An 18937-nucleotide genomic window follows, 5' to 3' on the forward strand; every position below is an offset into this window, starting at 1 on the left:
CTAGTTCTTCCAGTACTTCCACTGGTCCGTGACTATCATGATTTTCTGCACTTTAAACACCAATAAGAACTGCAACGACGGCGATGGTCGCCAGGTTCTTGCCCCCTGGTCACGCATTTGCGCCACTTGCCAGTACCCAGGCGTCCAACTGCATTCTATTCGTAATCTCCATAGAATTGTCTACGTCTCCACCACATGGCAGCACCCCGACGCACATCTCAGTGATGTAGAGAGTCATGTCCACAAGGCCTATCATGGTCGAAAGACTAGGCTTGCCGCGGGACGGATGAGAGAAGTGGGGAGTTTCAAATGTGGCCTTGTCAGCAACCTGCGTTGCCTTTTACCATTTGGTCATTGTCCACATCATATCACCTAGAATGTAGTAATCTTTTCGCTTGGAGATGATCAAGAAAATCCATGTGGCGGAACTCCTTCTATCTGAATTTTCCGGCCTCTGGGACGTGGTTGAAAGAGTACAGAGAGAAAGAATTTCTTTCGGAATTGGATTGTACATGCCTGAGCACGGCCTTGGATGGAGCAGCATTTGGAAAGGACTTTCCATTTTCCACTTCTCGCCTATCCCAAAAGATGATACAACTTGGGATCATGTTTTGCATCTTGCTCCGCTATCAGTCTAGAGATCAGGAATGAGAACAGATTCAATAGGTCGATTTGTGCATGATCCGGAGTGATCTTTCTGTCGAGCTTTGTAAGGACGTAAATATGGGCGAGTTCGCCTAAATTATCCTTCATCCATTCAAAGAAATTGGCGATCGCTCGCACAATAAGTGTTGCCACACCGCGAAGGGCGGTGATGATGATCTTGAGCGTACCTTGTCTCTTATCAAATGGTCCTGATCACTTATTTGATACCTATTCGCGATGCCCCTGCTTTCTTCTCTTCCTTCTCCCTTAGTTCTTCTTGTCTAACTCTTTCTTGCTCCTCCACCCCTGTTTTCACAATCTCGTGCTCGGTACTCAAGGTTGCCTTCTTGATCAGCAGACTAGGTATGATAGCCACAGCTGATAGAGCAGTGTAGAAGATCCACATCGTTCGAAGGCTTTGCGTATACGCCTCGTTAACAAATTCCCGTTGTCCGGAGGGAAGTTGTTGGATGAAATGAACGTTGGTACCGAATCCAGCACCTAGGACTTGGGATGTATGTTCAGGCCCGAGTCTCTCTTGCAACATGGCTCTTTTCTTCGTCAATTCACTTTGGGCGATAGTGCCTCCGATGACAATAGAAATACCTGTGGCCAATGTTCGGATAAAGCCATAAGTAGAGGTGGCGATTGCGACATCATGTCGCTTCGTGTGGCTTTGAAGTGCAATCAATGGGCTCTGAATATTAAGCCCGCTCCCAAAGCCGACAATCATTTGATAGATGATAAGTCTCGGCCAATTTGTGGTCGAGCCGAGGTTGATCAACAAGCCATAACCCAGCGTCATGAGGGCGACACCCAACCAAATTGGTTCTCTAAACCGTCCCGTTTTCTTGATGAGTCCACCACAGATTATGGTAGCTAGAGACAGACTCAGGACAAAAGGCAGAAGATATACACCACTCATGAGTGATGATGTACCTAATACAGTTTGGAAGTATAGTGGGAGGTAGTAACTAGCCGATATAAAGACTATTCCGTGTATGAGGATGACACCATAGGCCCCAAGATTGGATCGGATCTTGAAAAGGCGAATAGGTATTGTCGGGTATTTTGCGAGTTTAGCTTCGTTGAAAAGGAAGAGTGAGAAGGCAAAAACTCCAAATATGATCAGACATAAAGTATAAGCGGAAGTCCAAGGATGGGAGTTTCCTCCAGACTCGATGCCCAGAAGGAACATGATGACAGCGCCGATGATGAGCACAACACCTGACCAATCGATGGCTTTCATGCCGTCCCAAATCTTGGTTCTTGGGGTGTCCAACTTGAGGAAGAAGGTTAGTGAGATTAAAGAGACCCCATCCAGTGGTAGGTTGATGTAAACTAGAAGTCAACTTAGTATACTGCTCAGAGCAGTGCAAAGGAAATCACTTACAGCACCACCTCCAACTCAATTTCTCCGTAAAGGCGCCTCCAATGATCGGTCCAACGCCTCCAGCAACGGCCCAGACCATGCCGAAGATGCCGTAATACTTTGGGCGATCACGTAAACTGAATAAATCTGAAACACAGATATTGACGAGAGCCAACAACCCACCCCCACCGACTCCCTGCACAATTCTCCCACCAATGAGCATCCGGATATCATGGCTCAATGCTGCGACAAGGCTCCCCGCAATGAAAATGATGTTTGCGAGTAAAAGTAAAGGCTTTCGTCCCCAGATGTTGCTGAAAGCACCCCACAGGGGTGTCGCGGCCGCTGCTGCAATCAGGTAAGAACTTCCAACCCACGTATAGTCGGCCGATGATGCTTCGAAATGAGTGGCTATGGTAGGTAATGCGGTGGCTATTATGGTGATATCGAGTGCTGAAAGGAACAAGGCAAGAGAAAGTGATAGCATGACAATAACGGTACGTCCTACAGACATACGAGCAGCAGAATTTTCCATGTCAGCGGCTGGTTTGTCTCGTGGGGGCTCATTGTTGTATGGGGTCAAGGTGGTCTCTGACGGGTTGGAGGTTGTTAGATGACCGACATGTGAGCGCATAGTCATAGCTATGATAGGAAGGGTTGTTTAAGATAACCTGGCAACAGCGCAATGGGATGTGAGCTTCTCACAAGCCGACGACGATTTTGGGAACTGTCAGCACCCAAACGCTCAGAAGTATTATTGTCGAAATGTTTTATGAAAACAACAAGCTTGTCTTATCGATGGTGTTGTGGTTCATAAATAGCGGTTCGTGTCGTTTGTCTCTCGCTGGGGACTAAAGGACTACTCAAGTTCAATGTCCGAATGAGACCAGTCTCAACGAACAATAAACCTGTGTGACGCGCGGTGATCTTCGGTTTCAGAATTTTGACTTGGAAGTGTCGAGATGAAAACGAGTTGGATATGGTTAGTGAAACGAGTGACTTCTGGAAACCTCGCGATGCAGGAAGAGATGGTAAGGTATTCACAATGAAAGAGAGGATCGGAAGAATAACTTGAAGGCGTACGAGGTACTGAATCCAGTGTTCGGTGCGCGAAGTTCAGAGCTGACTAGCCAGCGTGGCTTTGCCTTTGGCTGTGCGCAATTTCACGTGGGAGTTAAAATTAGGTTGGATAGCCCAGGAGGCATTTAGACCTTAGTGCCTTGGCGCTCCTTGAGATGTCCTCACCCCAAGTTAGGTAGGTACTTAAGTACTCTGTTACATGTTTACTCTTGCACAATCTCACTCTCTCTACTACCCTTATATTAGATATACAGCCTTTACGCATCCTGCTCCTCATCGTCCTTTGATCTTCGTTCCGTAGTTCACATACCGTGAGGTTGGTCCCTCGATTCAACACTAACCATGTGATATCAGGTGGCTGTCAGTTGACCTGGCTGAAGGCAGCGACAGAATTCAGTGGCAAGTTCCTACTATGGGGTGCAATCAAGCAATTGCAAATATATGTCGTGTAGCAAAAATCTCAACCTGAGCACAGTATGGAGAGGATCTGTTCGCTCCCGCTAGTTGACACTTCGACTATGGCCCTTTCCGTTATGTTAGTTGACGACGGCATGAAAACCCCTGTCACAGTATAGTGCGACATCAATCGAAATGAACATATTTCTCTCACATCCTAAGTTCTGGGCACTTCAGAGTCTAGTGGTCCAAATTGCAGGGTCGGAGTCTGTAGGCTATGCGGAGCTCAATCCCCATCAGAATAAAGTGAAGCGTGCATTTGAATCTTATTTCCGCATACCAAATCCTGTGGTTCATGAAAACCCTTATCACGGACAAGATCAGGGGATACACTGCCAGTAAACCTTCCACTCTGCAATAAAGGGTGGCATCGCGTGAAACCGTTGAACAAGATCCAGGACTAGCTCCCATTGGCGAGTTTCTCGGAAATGGCCCTTGATGGTTTGAAGAACACGTAATCCTTCATGCTCTAGCTTCGCCCCAGATTTCCATAGATCTACTACGAACAACCCGAAATAAACGAAGCAGTCAAATTCTGCATGGGTCGTAGGTTGACACCGGTGAATGAAATCAGAAGCCTCAGACCTTAAACTTACAAAAGCTGAAGATTTGGTGCCTGTTCGGCCTAGGGCTGTCCGCAAGACCGTGCAGTATTGTGAGATGCAGATAAATCTTTCGAATCGTGCCTTTTTTATATCCAGTCGCTCCATTATTTCCCAGAGACGTTCTAGCAGGATCGAGAATGGGCGAAGCGAGTGACGTTCGGACTTTCGCTTACTCATACCTAGGCTTGATAATAGTTCATCTGACCATGCAGCATGATTTGTCCAAACAAGAATCAATTCCAAGCTGATGGCGTGGTATTGTCGAATTATGGCTTGTTTTCCAACCGGAAGGCAGGACAAAAGCTTCATTACCTCGGAGGGATAAGGTTGTTGCAAATAGTGAAGCCGTGGGAGCGACTCCAGCTTCTGCGCACGGCCCGGAGTTCGACTGATTTCGGTGGCCAGAAATTTGTGACTGGGATATTAGCCACCCGCCCGTTGGTTATGCGCGACTGACTTACTTCATTGAGATCCTTCTGAAGTAGACATCCAACACGCCCTTCATAGATGATGACAGTCCCTTCAGCCCCCGTTGATGAGCGGAGAATGCATTGATATCTCCTAGTTGAGCCTAAGTGGTTAACCTCCAGACCAGTGTCATCATTGCCACACACTCACTTCCATTTGCATAATGCAAAGAATGCAGAAATATGTCTCTTTATCGTATAGCTTTTGGGAGAGTCGCCTTCTCAAGGAGGAAATAGCATTCCCTCGATAGAACAGAGCGGTTGAAAATGAGTACTGGGATGGATACATGTTTGAAGACCAGATTAGAATGACTCCGATAACAGAGTGATAAACATCTTTCATATTTATGTTGCGAAAAAGTTGCTCTGCTGGAGTACTACCTCCATCCAACATGACTTGAAGTGGAAAAGCAAGCGATGGATTTGTTTTGAGGTCTGGTGTAGGTAGTTAGATGATGTCAATCATTCTCTTGAGACTCCTCATCATCAGTAGCTTTTACCGTGGGAATGATACTTACACTGCTCTAAGGATATTGGCAAGTCGAGACCTGGAGGAATACAATAGGCTTCGGTCTCAGAACGACCATTAGTCCAAGTATTTGGTTGTCGCTGTGTGGCACGACACGGGACCTTCTTTTCGGGCAATGACACTCTCCATTTGAGAAATCCATTCATACCTTGGCCATGCTGGCTGCTGGCTGTTGTCCGGCGGATTCGAGGCCTTTTTTTGGCCGTGTGACACTTGATGAGCCGGTTTATCTTGGGGTTCTGCTGGACCCTGGGAGTGACTATTATGAAATGAGGCTCACGCACAGGATTCGGATTGTCCACGTAACGTGACAGAGACATTATTCAATATCCACTTCTTGAGAATTGAGCAACCGAACGTGAAATGCTCATGGATTCCAAGTTATACTAAACAACATCTGTTCCTTTTCTAATGAAATATTCTGCATGTCAAACACTGAGAATTCCCCTCCATAGGCTTGACGACTATATAATCATGGGCGCGAGAACCTGATTCTCCTAGCCAATCAAAGACCATTTTCAAATCCCCGAGGAAGGTTTAGCGCCTCGTGCTCAGACATAATTGTCATTTGTTTCAATACTCACTCTTCGAGCTTGGTTAGTTCGAGGCACTAGATATGACTAGAAAGGCTTGTGTACTGTCAGTAGACTGCAAATGCATAATTTCGAGCGTTACAAGACGCTCCCAAGCTACCGTTGTCCTTGAGACATACCATTGATATCCACTTAAAATGCAAGCTTCAAGAAGCCCCATACATACAAGCTTTCTTCTCGATATGACTTTATGCGTATGGGTAGTCTTGCACACCTACATGTTGATCTTGAGTAACCCGTCGTCGATTCAAACTAGAAACCGCGGTACCTTTTATATCGAGGCCCTAAGAAACCTTTTCACTGACTACGCCAGCCAGAGCATACCGTTGGTGGCTTTCACCCGGCAATAAGCGAGTACCGAGCATACTGACATTTTCTTTCGTTGGCGCGAATATCAATCTGTATATCCCAAAATGCAAGTGGTGAGATGCAACTGCATGGGCCCGGTCATAACGAAATACATGGGTAAGTCAATGGGCCGCCAATGGTTTGGGTCAGATGGAAAATAAACACTGGCTGAATACTACTATAATTATTCGGCAGCCAAAGCAGGCAGATGCGAAAGCCTGAAGCAGATCCTTACTTATTTTACGCCGAAGCTGAAGTTTGTGAAATTTTGTGCATAATTGCGTTGTGCAAGCCAGAGCTCCGATGGCATGAGAGGATATAGCTGAGATTACTGGCCGCATAGTTGAGGCCTCGACATGGGCATGGAAGCTTGGTCTGCTCTAACTATCGCTCGGCTACTCCGGATCACGGAACCAAGACGATTTATTATCCGGTTGGGTAAGGAGATTTAGCTCTTTCGTCGTGGATGATGACCTTGTTGTTCAATTATCAAACGGATATAGGGATGCTCCACAATCAAGCATCCGCACGAAACCAAACAAATCACTTCCCTCGGAAATGTACTTCCTAAGGACGTATTCATGATCTTAGGAAGCATATAGGAGAGTTGGCCGCATGAGAGGTTGGATCGGTCGATCTTCCCAAGATGGATGCCAAGAATTCCTCTTTCAGCAAACTCATCATCCTATTCAAGGAACCGTTCGACTCCTCAGGCTTCCAATGTCCTTTCGCGGAGGATTCTCCACCGACTCGGAGAATTAAGTACCCAAGTGATCGGAGAGAAAATTAAAATTGTACTACGCCTGTATTCAGATTGATGAACGGTCGGTCAGAAGTCTCTTCTCGTGTATGAAGTAGCATTCAACGCCTGGCGCTTAGAGCGGTCGAGACCAGGGTGGAAATCTGTGTCAGCGCCCTCACTAGTAAGGCGTGTGGTTCTTAGGCTAAATGACTGCATGGCACATTCGGTGAAAAAAGTCCCTATACGAGTCGAGGGGTGACCCCTCATCACAATCGTCAAAGCCATTGGGTGTGTCTTGAGATGTCCACCCCTCCATCACGAATTTTGCGGCGCCTCAGCAGCCGATTCGAGTCCTAAATATTTATCATCAAGAAGTAGTAGTAAGATCAACGTCCCTTTTGCCAGTATCTTTGGTTCCACTGGGGAAGAGAACTTCCGGTCTACGGCGAACATGAAGCACGGTTAAGCGGTACTTTATACAACCTGCACTAGGAGCGGTGTCAACTGGGTATTTCTCGAAAAGGAATGCTCCAATCCGACGAGCGGGGTAATCAAGATGGAGACTTCGGTGCTTAGAGAACAGAAACTTGTCACTGCGGACAGCTTTCTTGTTTTCACCTCGAAAGGCGATTTGGAGAGCACAAAGAATCGGGCTGTTGTAAACTCACATGTTTCAAGATATGGGAGGCGCAAGAAGCGAAAGTTGTTCACCGGCCAGACCAAAAGTATCGTCCAAACGTTTCTCACCTGGAGAACGAGGACAGCGGAAATACCTACAGTGCAAAGTTTGGCTGATGTCTCTCCCCAGCGCCTGCGGGCAATTGGAGCCGTGATCAACACGATCCCGCGGTCTTTGGATCCTGACGTGTCCTTAGCGCAATGTAAGTTATTTTCAGTGTTTGAATCAATCTCTGTCGTTGACTTTCACAATCTCGTAATACCTCGCTTTTTGTTTTTCAAATGGCTGATCCGAGATAAAAACAGTCTTCCAAGCCAATGCGCTCCTTTTCCTACCCGGTCAAGTTATGTTAGACGCCGGCAATCCTTACGCCACGGCATTCTTTTCCACTATAGACTTCAAACCTATCTACCATGCAGTTATGGCAGTGTTCATGAGTTGGCTATCTACACAATATCCATCAAAATATCCAACCTCCGCAGCTCTGTATCATCAAGGCAAAGCCTTGCCTTTGCTGAGACAACGACTCGCCAGAGCTCTGCACAATGATGAAACTTTCATATGTATCCTGTGCGCAATGCAAACAGAGGTACGATAGAAAATCCAACTTTTGACCCGTAGCTCTCTCTGATGATGTAGGCTTTGATGGGTGACGAACAGGCACTCGTAGCCCATCAAGTCGGTTTAAATACGCTCTCCAAAGTCATGTCGGGTAAACTAAATGACTACTGCCAATCTCTTAGAAGCAGGTGAGTTGACAAGACGCCCCTCTAGTGATGCGATATTTAATAAGCCAGGCATGAATATCTAGTAACTCGGCCTGACAAAGCTCGATCATTGACCAATGAATTCGTTACGCGAAATCAGCCACTACGATACCTGAAACTTCCTTATCAGCACGAGGTCATCGATATGATCTCCATGCTACCGCCTGTTCTCCAAGAGTTAGCATACGAGGAAGGTGGCTTGAGTCTTAATATGATCTCTTATCTAGCCGAATTTGCAGTATGGGCAAGACAAGCTCTTTCAAACTTATCACCAATCTCAACAAAGCATGATTTCAATACAGGAGGTCCTATATATGGTATGCTGACTCAACTGTGGGGTATTTTAAGTGGATTGGATCCGCAATCGAGGCCACTGGAAAGAATTCTCTGCATCGCTCATTATCTCATGATGATGAGTTCATATTACCGCAGGATTGTTCAACGCAGAAGAAATTTTTGTGATCTTCGTGCAGAAGCCACAGCTATTGCTCTGACTTTTCAACCTAGAAATCAGGCGGAACGCGATAACCTCATCGTTCATGGCATGCTAATCACTCAAACATGGAAGACGTCTAGTGTGCTGGAAGAACCAGGCATACAATTGCTGCATAGTCTCAAGCAGCGTTTCAGGGAGGCCTCTCGATGGGAAACTCTAGAGGTTGTTCTGAAAAAATTTCCATCAATCGCCCCGGCCATGGCGGAGAAGAAGGATTGCTGGTTACAGAGTTGCACGGATTAGTTGACGGGATAATTGTCCTATTCAGATCCAGGGAATACAATATTATAGCGATTGAAGAATTACGGGACAAGGTGCTTGGTCTTCTTACTGATCAGCCAAAGCTTATAGACACTTCAAAGAGAAGACTTGCTAAACGTCCGAACCTTTAAGCCCTGAAACGGATCTCGCTTGAAATTACTTAGACTAGTAGCCTAGTATTGGTGGAATTTTCGAAATGATTAGAAATAGTTCTGTCTATCAGTGCCGAACCATCAAATACAGTAAGCAGACCAGTCAACTCAAAGCGATGCAATGTTGACGGATATGAATCTCCACGAGAGATATGCTCCCTACGTATGCGAATGGCGTCCTCCGTGATTCGGAATACGAATCCGAGTTCAGGCTTAACCCTCACTCAATTTCATTGGTTGCACTTGCACTGAAAGGTTCGAAACAGGGACCAGTAAAAGTACGATGCATCTTTCTACCGTCTTTGTCAGCTATGTACACTCAACGGCATCTTCCGGTGAATATTCATTACTAACACGAGTGCAGGCAATATTTCCAGTTTGAGAACGTCTCCGTTACCATCGTAAGTATAACATCGGTGGATGCTAGCTAAAGGGAGCTGGATCTACAGAGTATCTATGCACTTCAGTGATTACGGTGGAAAGCAGCATGGCTAAAGAGAGCATTCATACCAGGACAAATGAGAAGGCTACTGACGCCGAAAACAAAGAAAAATCCTCTCCTGACAAGGACCACATCGGCAATGACAGGGCATTCAAGGGTGACGATTCTGACGGGAGGGTCAATTGGACGATTCGCAACAAAATGGCTGCTCTCACTCTTGGAATGCTCTATATAGGTTCCCAAATCGTTCTATACATGGTTGGTGCCGAGTTGGCGTACATCGAAGTCGCGCTCGCCGTAAAGGGGCGTGTAGGCTGGCTCACGGTTTCAAATACCCTGGCTATCACAGCGATTGCGCCATTTACTGGGTATCTCCAGGATGTTGTCGGCCGACGAGAGATTACCCTTATTGGATCAGGTTTTGTTTGCATTGGAATTACGCTGGTGGCAAGCGCACATGGCTTTGGTCAAGCAGTGGTAGGAATGGCTATCTCAGGAGCCGGGGCTGGTATCTGTGAGTTGACTGCACTGGCGGGAGTGTCGGACATTGTTTCAGTTAAACATCGTGGGTACGGTGTGGCACTGATGATGGCGTGTATCTTGCCATTTACGCCTTATGTGATATATGGGCAGCTCATATCATCCCGCTCCAACTGGAGATGGGGAATATGGCTATGCCTATTCTACAATTTGGTTGTGCTGGTTGGACTCATAACGACTTATCACCCTAAAGGCCACCCCCGAATGGAGGGTGTGACTAAGCGAAAAATTGCTTCTCGCATTGACTACATCGGCGCACTGCTTTCTATTATTGGTCTTACGATACTTTTAATTGCTCTGCAAGCAGGAGGGTACTCCCACCCTTGGAACAGCACATTCGTCCTAACTCAACTTATCATCGGAATCATTTCACTCGGTGGATGGATAGTGTGGGAGTGGAAATATGCTCAATACCCGATGGTCCCCAAACAAATTTTTCAAGGCCAGCGAGTTGTTGCTTTGGCATTTTTCATTGCCTTTGTTGGCGGAATCAATTTCTACTCCTTGATCAATTTTTATCCATTGTCCTTCGCCACTATGTACAATCCAGATCCGATCCAAATTGGCCTCAAAGGACTTGGATATGGTATCTCAGTTACTGTTGGTGCGATGTTCTTCAACGCACTCATCTCCACGAGTATCGAAGTCAAATGGATTCTGCTAGCGTCGGCTACTCTCATGAGTAAGTCCAGCCCCGAACAGCGCAAGCGAAGTTTTCTAATCAGCTATAGCTATATTTGGAGCAGCCCTGATCAACGCGAATCCAACAAATGGGTCGTTCGTGATTGCGATGGGTACTCTTGCCGGATTTGGTGTTGGAGGTATTCTTGTACCCGCTGCAACTGTCGCCCTGGTCGTGGTTCCTGATAGCCTCCTCGCGACTACTGCAGCATTGTCGCTCTCTATACGAACACTCGGTGGTACGATTGGCTACACCATATACCTCGCGGTCTTCATGAATAAACTGTCCACCAACCTCCCGAATTCGGTCGCTCGATACGTCACCGAAGCGGGGCTATCAGGAAAGGATGTTGAGAATTTTGTGACGATTTTTCTCACTGATCCAGCAAACATTGACAATGTGCCTGGCTATACAGTCGAAATTGCAGCTGCAGCGAATTTAGGAAGCAGGTGGGGTTACTCAGAATCACTGAAGTGGGTGTGGGTTACTAGCGTTCCATTTGGTGTCTTGGCCATGGTTGCATGTTGTCTTCTCCCTTCAATTAAGAAGTGGCAGACAAGAAGAATTGCTGTGGAATTATGATCAGATCTTACCGAGTTTTGAAACTACCTTTTGCATGACTCACTTTCGAAACCCGAGAATATAGGTTGTGGGATTGAGCGGTGCTAGTATTTAGTTGTAGAGTACTCCACTCGAACGACAAGATAGAGCTAGAAAAATGGACCGAACTGTACTACTCACCAGCACACATTTTGCACCCTGTCATCTGTAGCACGATGTGAGAGTGGCAACTCAATACTCATGAGCATGCTTATAATTTAGCACGTTTGAAGTTGAGCGTTTCTGTTAACTTGTGTCACGCATCTCGAAGCAGTTCTTCGACTACACCAATCCTCGTCCAAACGTCAGAGTTAAACACTAGCCAGTAGCCTAGCTGTCACAAGCATATGGGAAACCATATTAAGAGGATAATACCCCAGATTTCTCCTCACAACACGTTATTTCTTTAATTGCTAGCCTACATTTGGTAGGGTCGTCCGTTAGTTCTTTCTCAAGTCGAGTTCTTTCGATATCTTCACCTAGTAGGTGCAGTCCAGATGTTAACTTTAATTTTTAGAGTATTAGGAAGCATGATCTCCGTTGCGGTATTGATTTACGAGCCGTGTGGTTGACAGAATCTGAACGCAGCTTGGTCATGAACATCCAAGTTGTTCAGCCACCTACTCTTAACGGTACACTATTTCCTGGAGAATTCCAACTCACGGGCATTAATCGCTGTATGCTCTACCTCAGCGTTTCTACAGTCAAACAACCTGATGTATGGAAAATTCGGATCTTTACATGGCCACACTTCCCCGATGCATAATTTGCACCGTCCATAACTGCTGGCAAGATCTGACACTAAGTTAACTTTTGATACAGATCGCGGAATGCTGGTTAATGATTTCTTTTGGGAGCGAAGGACTTCGAGTGATCGTAATACCCAAGAAACACCCGGGTGGCGAAGAGCCTCGGTAAGACCATGCCGTGGTCTTTGAGCTTCGTTAGTATTTGCTTAGAAATGTGGCAATACATCTGATTTACGATTCGCAAGTGTACCATAATGTCACATGAGTTGAGAATATGCTCCGTTCTACCTGCTTGATTCCGATGGGATGAGGATGGAGCCGGGTGGGGATGGGAGCGGGTCAAGTCCGGCCCCAAAGGGGCTTCCAATTTCAATTTTTTTTTTAGTTTTCCGCGAAGCGAGGGCAAATTCGCGGGTTAGTTGGCGCTGTGGCAACCATCTTCCCCATGGGGACGCAATCCGCTGGCCACGTCGATCGGGATGCCCCAGGATTGAGATTCCACTCAAAGAAGCTTTTGCGCAGTCGATAAGAGCAATGAAAAACGTGGGTTCTGGATCTGATCAAATACGCATTACCCCATGCTCCGAGGATAAACCCCCTAAACCCCAAGATATATAGCTGAGCTTTAGCCGTTTTACTAGAGACATTGCCCTCTTAAGCTTTTCCAAAACGAGATCTCTTTGTACGCTTTATTACACGATGGGACAGAATACACAGGCGTCCCAAGATATGGTGGCTGTTGGTCCTGTTGCTTCAGGCGAAGGCGTCCCAATGCGTTGGAACCATCTGAAAGTTTATGTGTTAGTCTCGGTGAGATACGATGTCATCTAGAGCGTGTTAAGTACTTTACTCACATCAAAACAGGCCGTTCTCAGCTTGTATTTCTGCGAACTGTTGTGCATCATAGGCGGAGGCTTCCTAGCTCCACAAGTTGCGGCTGTCATCGGTGGAATGAGCTTGGTCGCCTGGCCATCTTTGGTATCAATCTTGTTTACCGTAGCTCTGGGAGCAATCATCTGTCAAGCCTCAGATTAGTTAGTACAAGCTCACAATATGTTTAACGCGTGCTAACAGTTTTGTACAGCTGGGGAAGAAAAGTGAGTTCCAACCGACTAGCAATGTACTCTTTTCCCATGAAACTCACATTATCCTCTCACAGTGGTTCTTAATCATTCCAAACATTGGAGGAATCATCGGTTGCATCATATCAGCCCGTGCAACATCAATGGGCATGTACATCGCTGGATTTTGTGTTGGAGGCTTGGGATTCGGCTCACAAGGCTTGTTCTTGGCCGTGGTGTCAGAAGTACTTCCACGAGAACTTCGTCCTTGGAGTCAAGCTGGTGCTAATTTTGTTAATGCTTTCGGTTCAATTTTTGCACTCAGCGTTGGTGGTTATCTGGTCCAGGCTGGCCCTGAAGGGTTCCGAACCTACCTCTACATCACTGCAGGAATCTATGCTGCTTCCGTGGGTCTTGTTACAGTTCTCTATAATCCACCACCGAGAAATTTACAAACTGCTCTCAGCTTCAAAGAAAAGATCCGCTCCCTCGACTGGATTGGGTACATTCTTTTAGCAGGTGGAACCATCCCTTTCTGCCTCGGACTGTCCTGGGCTCAGAATCCTTATACTTGGAAGAATTCTCATGTCCTGGGTCCATTGTTAGTTGGAAGCGTTTTGCTCATCATCCTTGGCATCTATGCCTGGAAGTTCAACAAGACTGGCCTCTTCCATCACCAGCTATTCCATCATCGAAACTACGTTATCTCCTTGGCTGCTCTCGCTGCCGAGGGATCTTCCTACATGGCTGCTGGAATATACTTTCCCGCTTCACTAAGCGTTGTCCGGGGTGCAACAATGAGTCCTTATAGGCAATCACTATGTTACATGGTCGGGTTCTGCAGCTTTGCTGTCATCACTCTGGTGACAGGTCTCTACGTCGCCAAGACCAAGACAGTACGATTGACCGGGGTATTGACATTTGTGATGATGCTGTGTTTCTATATTCCGATGGCGACAGTCAATCTGAACACTCCAGAGGCCAATTTTTGGGGCTACATTTGTTTCTTTGGTGCCGGTCTGGGACTGGCTTTCGTCACTTTCTTCACGGCAGCTCAGTTTGCAACAGCACCTGAATTAATTGCTGTCACTACAGGCCTCGGCGTTAGTATTCGAAGCTTCGGAGGATCTGTCGCACTTGCAATATTCAATGCACTGGCCGCGAGCGGTTATAGCAAGAATGTTCTCTCACAAGTGACAAATGGAGTTGTACCCTTGGGTCTACCAGAGGAGACCATCGGTCCTCTCATTGGAGGACTGGCCGCAGGTAACATGAGCTTGGTGGAAGGCTTGACTGGTATCACACCTGCGATTGTCGAAGCTGCCAGCCTTGGGATGAAACAGGCAAGGCTTATTGGTTTCAGAGACGTATTCATTTGCGCGTCCTGTTTCTCCTTCTTAGCTATGATCGGTAAGTCGCAACCGGCCCAGATGCATTTTTGGCTACTAACTGGTGATTCCAGCATCTGCTTTTTTGAATAACCCTACTTCGGAGTTCAATAAGAAAATCGATGCGCCCATTGAGGCTGCTGAGCAGCGTATCAATGATCCGGAAGATCAATCTAAAATCGCCCACGAGCTACAAGTAGAGTATCGTGGGAACAGGGACTAACATATCGCAGAGGTTCAGAGAAGACGACAACCGTACTGTTGCAGGCAAAGTAGGATCTGTAGGTCACATATAAGTGCCCCTGGTCTCTCAATATTCCGGCAATGGCCCATGCGTGTTGGTGGAAAAATTGTCCCTGACGGGCTTGTCAGCAGACAACATGTCTTCCGTCCCTTTAACAGGATAGCTGGGCTTCGTACGGCTTCTCGAACTGAAAACCAACAGAGGTCTTTCACATGACTTCCCAGTGATGCCGATTGCTCACAAATCACTTTGAAATAACCAAGGATGAGATACCAAAGCTAGAATGTCATTTCACTGATTGGTTTGCGAGACTTATTGAAATGCCACAAAAGGACCTCAAAAAATATACGAGATGATGTTGACCGATCGTTATGAGTAGCTAAGATCTCTTGCGTATCCATGCGCTCGATATAGCTGTGTGCCCAGATTGAAGACTTATAGCAATCTATGACAGCGCTCCAAGCTTATTTCGCTTATTTCGCCTCTCAAAGACGAGCAAAGGTCAAAGTGGCTTTAGTGCTCTCGGGGTGGCGTAGTACGGAGGATTAATTGGGGCACTGAACTATCTCTGTCCAGACCGGACGCCGACTAACCATGTTTTCAACGGTGCTCGATGGATTGGAGATTGGAATTACTCTATTATAGGATACAAGTTCATTGCAGAATACTTTCTTCTATCCCGTTCATCTATACATTCCAGGGTCCGTCTTTGCTTTCACAATCCTCAGATAGAAACATGACCATGGAGTCACGATCAAAGAAATTCTCTTCGTCTTTTCTCACAATCTCACTGAAGGAAGGGTCAGACTGTCCTTTGAAAGAATCAAACAACTCTTTGTCCTTATACCAAACCTCCATAATAACGTCGTAGCTTTTCTCTTTTGGTGGTGGCAATGGTGAAGCCAATCCCTCGAATGGCGTTAAATAGCGCCGAGAATACCGAAGCACCCCTGGATGAGCAACATGCTCATCGAAGAGTTTTATGTGTTGATTTTCGTAGTAGTCTTTGAATTTCTCCATCGAAAGCCCTTTTTTCCTCTTGAACAGGCCCACAACCTTGACTACATTGCTTTTCCCGCCGGATGCCTATTGAAATATCAGTATGACGACTGAAGCAGAAATTCGGATACCTACAATTTTCCCCACCGCCTGTGCCATCTTGTGAGAGAAGCAGTAGACTGAATCTAGGGGCTTAATAACAATCTTTGAGTATGTGGTAATTTGACTTGCGTGTCGGATTTTTCTCGATAAGGGTGTGCGAAGTTATATGTAAAGCGAATTGATCAGATAGGTAAGACTTAATTCGCGTGGCCAAAGTTACTTATTGATGATCGGAAGCCAAGTGTGCTAGTATCTGGTCTACAGCTGAGTACCCCAATCTACGAATTTCCCTGGCCGACGAAGTTCCATCCAGATCAGGTCCCACCCCCATCAAGCCGGACGGAATGTTATTCGCCCGGGAAGAGGTTCAGATCCCTACCCTCTGCTCCAATCTCAAATCGGTTGTGTACATCTTCATGTGTCAAGTTTGGTTCCTGCAGCAAGTGTCGGTACTCCATTTGCTTGGAAGCAGGAACAATACCATGAGATTGAGTACGTCTTCCACCTTGGACACTGTGGGGTAGCTTGACACTCTTACTTCGCGTGCTTCTCGAAATGGCTTCATAATCTAGGTGCCTGGGTCAGTTCCGACAAGACGTAAATTCGTTTAAGAGCAACTCCACTCTATTCTTGATCTCCTCTTACGGATATTTGTGCGCAATTGAACGACGATTGAACGTCGATTGAACATTTTCCCAAGATGGCTCTTCAGCTACTCACAAAATGCCCACGAAGGTCTGGTTTTGGAACACCTGTGACGATAGCCACACGAAATATCCGTTCCCGCAATTTCGCAACTATCAGACATGTAAGTTATGATCGTATGCTCACATTTCACATTCTGTTCCTTGTTTAATTAGTTTCAGACGACACAGCAATATGATGAGGAATTTGATGTTGTCGTTGTCGGATCCGGCGCCGGAGGTCTTACGGCGGCTATCACAGCGACACTAGTGGGGAAACAAAAAGTTCTTGTAACAGAAAAGAGCAAGTGGTTCGGTGGTACATCGGCGTTCTCTGGCGGCGCCCTCTGGGTCCCGATGAGCCGGCACACAGAGAAAGACACCGATTCTATAGCTCGAGCAAAGACCTATATCCAGAGTTATCTCCAAAAGATTTCAAGGATGGAAGATTATGATGATGCTCTGGTATCCGCATATCTTGAAACGGCTCCTGAGATGGTTGAATTTCTTGAGTCCTCCTCAGCCGCACAATTCGTCCCATGTGCAACTCCTGACTATTACATGGAGCTGGAGGGCGCGGTAACAGCCGGTCGCACCATCTTGAACGCCCCCTACGATGGGCGTAGGCTCGGCTCGAAACTCGTAAAGCAGGTACGGTATCCATTGCAGGGCTACTGCGCGTTTGGATCAATGCAAGCAGATGCCCTTGATTTCAACGCGTGGACCCATCCCTTCTCGAACTTCCGAAACTTGGCGTTGGTCACTGGGAGTGTTTTGAGATATATGGTGGATCGAGTGCGCTACGGAAAGGGGACAAATTTCTGCAACGGGAATGCCTTGGTAGGTCGCTTGCTAGAGTCTGCTACGAGGTCTGGAATAGAATTCAGAAACGAAGCGGCAGCAATTGAGCCAATACTAGCAGATGGCCGGATTATGGGAGTTGTGATCGACCGTCATGATGGACCTGTGAGAGTTCGTGCAAAGAAAGCGGTCATACTAGCCACCGGCGGGTTCGCGCGTAATGGTTCATGGGCAAGAAAATTTCTGCCAGCAGGTAGCGAGTGGACTGTCAGCCCTCGTAGCAATCAGGGAGATGGTATTCAGATTGGTCTAACGAGTGGTGGGGTGCTACCGAAGCCTCTGAATGAGAACGCCGCTTTGTGGTCGCCAGTCTCTGAGATAAAGACGCGGAAAGGACCCAGAATATATCCTCACTTTGTCATGGGCCTGACAAAGCCAGGTTCGATTATTGTCGACGTCGATGCTCGGAGATTCGCCAATGAATCTGCGTCATATCAAGACTTTGGGAAAGCGGTTCAAGCGGCTGGTGTACAAAAGCAATACTTGATAGGCACGAAAGCGCATCTCAGGAAATATGGCATGGGCGCAGCTTTGCCTGCGCCATATCCTATCAACCATCTGGTTCGACAAGGCTACTTAGTCCGTGCTCCAACAATTTCTGGGCTGGCAACCAAAATAGGTCTCGACCCTAGAAAATTGACGGCTACCGTGGAAAAATTCAATAAATTCGCACGGGAAGGAAAGGATCCTGACTTCCATCGAGGTGAAGCAGGATATGATCGCGCCTTCGGCGATCCTTCGCAACCAAATCCTTGCCTTGGGCCATTGGAACACGGACCATTCTATGCGATCTCAATGCACGCTGGAAATGGCATTACGATGTATGGTTTAAAGACCAATCAGGACGCACAGGTGTTGGACTCTCAGGAAAATCCTGTACCAGGGCTTTATGCTGTTGGTGCTGACTCGAATCATTTCCTGAGAGGCCACTATCCATCAGGAGGTCTGACATTGGGGCCATCAATGGTGTTTGGATACCGCGCAGGACTCCATAGCGGACGCTGAACACTATTGAAGGAGCCACTTGCGCGACTGGGACCGTGTTACATTAGCGTTTAGAGAGAATCACTCTCTTGTGAAATAGTAGAGACTAAGCGCCAGTGGTTTCTGCGAATACTGCTATTGCAAGTGTCTTAAGTTTTCGCTCCGTAAAGACTAACGGCTCGGAGTTAGCTAGCTTAGTAACTACTCTTTGTGTAGAACTGTGTAACATCATCTCTTTTCAGGCGTTCAGTGTGAAGGTCAATGTCGGATAGCAAACTTCGATGTTGGCTGCCACAGCCAAGCCCGGCTACGAAGGACAACTTTTCTCATCTTGGCACAAAGTTTTTGAGAATACGGTAGGTGCTATGCTACTACCCTCTAAGTGATCGGATCTGCCATCGGCTGCCTCT

At 46.8% G+C, this 18937-nt stretch overlaps 6 protein-coding genes across 6 annotated transcripts; 4 read left to right on the plus strand and 2 right to left on the minus strand.

Annotated features, from left to right (window-relative positions):
• Positions 1-862: 862 nt before the first annotated feature.
• Positions 863-2657, minus strand: LTR84_005854 (uncharacterized protein; the record flags this gene model as incomplete). Its single annotated transcript, XM_064849418.1, has 2 exons — positions 863-1986; positions 2039-2657. The coding sequence occupies 2 exons, from the start codon at positions 2655-2657 to the stop codon at positions 863-865; spliced, it is 1743 nt and encodes a 580-aa protein (XP_064703642.1).
• A 4736-nt stretch (positions 2658-7393) lies between these two features.
• Positions 7394-9022, plus strand: LTR84_005855 (uncharacterized protein; the record flags this gene model as incomplete). Its single annotated transcript, XM_064849419.1, has 4 exons — positions 7394-7718; positions 7822-8105; positions 8156-8265; positions 8314-9022. 4 exons carry the CDS (start codon positions 7394-7396, stop codon positions 9020-9022), a joined length of 1428 nt encoding a protein of 475 aa, XP_064703643.1.
• Positions 9023-9679: 657 nt separating this feature from the next.
• On the plus strand, positions 9680-11438 carry LTR84_005856 (uncharacterized protein; the record flags this gene model as incomplete). The annotated part of the gene is made up of 2 exons (XM_064849420.1): positions 9680-10856; positions 10906-11438. 2 exons carry the CDS (start codon positions 9680-9682, stop codon positions 11436-11438), a joined length of 1710 nt encoding a protein of 569 aa, XP_064703644.1.
• Positions 11439-12904: 1466 nt separating this feature from the next.
• LTR84_005857 (uncharacterized protein) lies at positions 12905-14877 on the plus strand (the record flags this gene model as incomplete). The annotated part of the gene is made up of 5 exons (XM_064849421.1): positions 12905-13015; positions 13070-13239; positions 13290-13302; positions 13365-14676; positions 14729-14877. 5 exons carry the CDS (start codon positions 12905-12907, stop codon positions 14875-14877), a joined length of 1755 nt encoding a protein of 584 aa, XP_064703645.1.
• Positions 14878-15585: 708 nt separating this feature from the next.
• On the minus strand, positions 15586-16056 carry LTR84_005858 (uncharacterized protein; the record flags this gene model as incomplete). The annotated part of the gene is made up of 2 exons (XM_064849422.1): positions 15586-15984; positions 16033-16056. The coding sequence occupies 2 exons, from the start codon at positions 16054-16056 to the stop codon at positions 15586-15588; spliced, it is 423 nt and encodes a 140-aa protein (XP_064703646.1).
• Positions 16057-16699: 643 nt separating this feature from the next.
• On the plus strand, positions 16700-18548 carry LTR84_005859 (uncharacterized protein; the record flags this gene model as incomplete). Its single annotated transcript, XM_064849423.1, has 2 exons — positions 16700-16807; positions 16860-18548. 2 exons carry the CDS (start codon positions 16700-16702, stop codon positions 18546-18548), a joined length of 1797 nt encoding a protein of 598 aa, XP_064703647.1.
• Positions 18549-18937: the final 389 nt, after the last annotated feature.

This window comes from Exophiala bonariae, assembly GCF_035927105.1.
Source record: "Exophiala bonariae strain CCFEE 5792 chromosome Unknown scaffold_22, whole genome shotgun sequence".
NCBI lineage: Eukaryota > Fungi > Ascomycota > Eurotiomycetes > Chaetothyriales > Herpotrichiellaceae > Exophiala > Exophiala bonariae.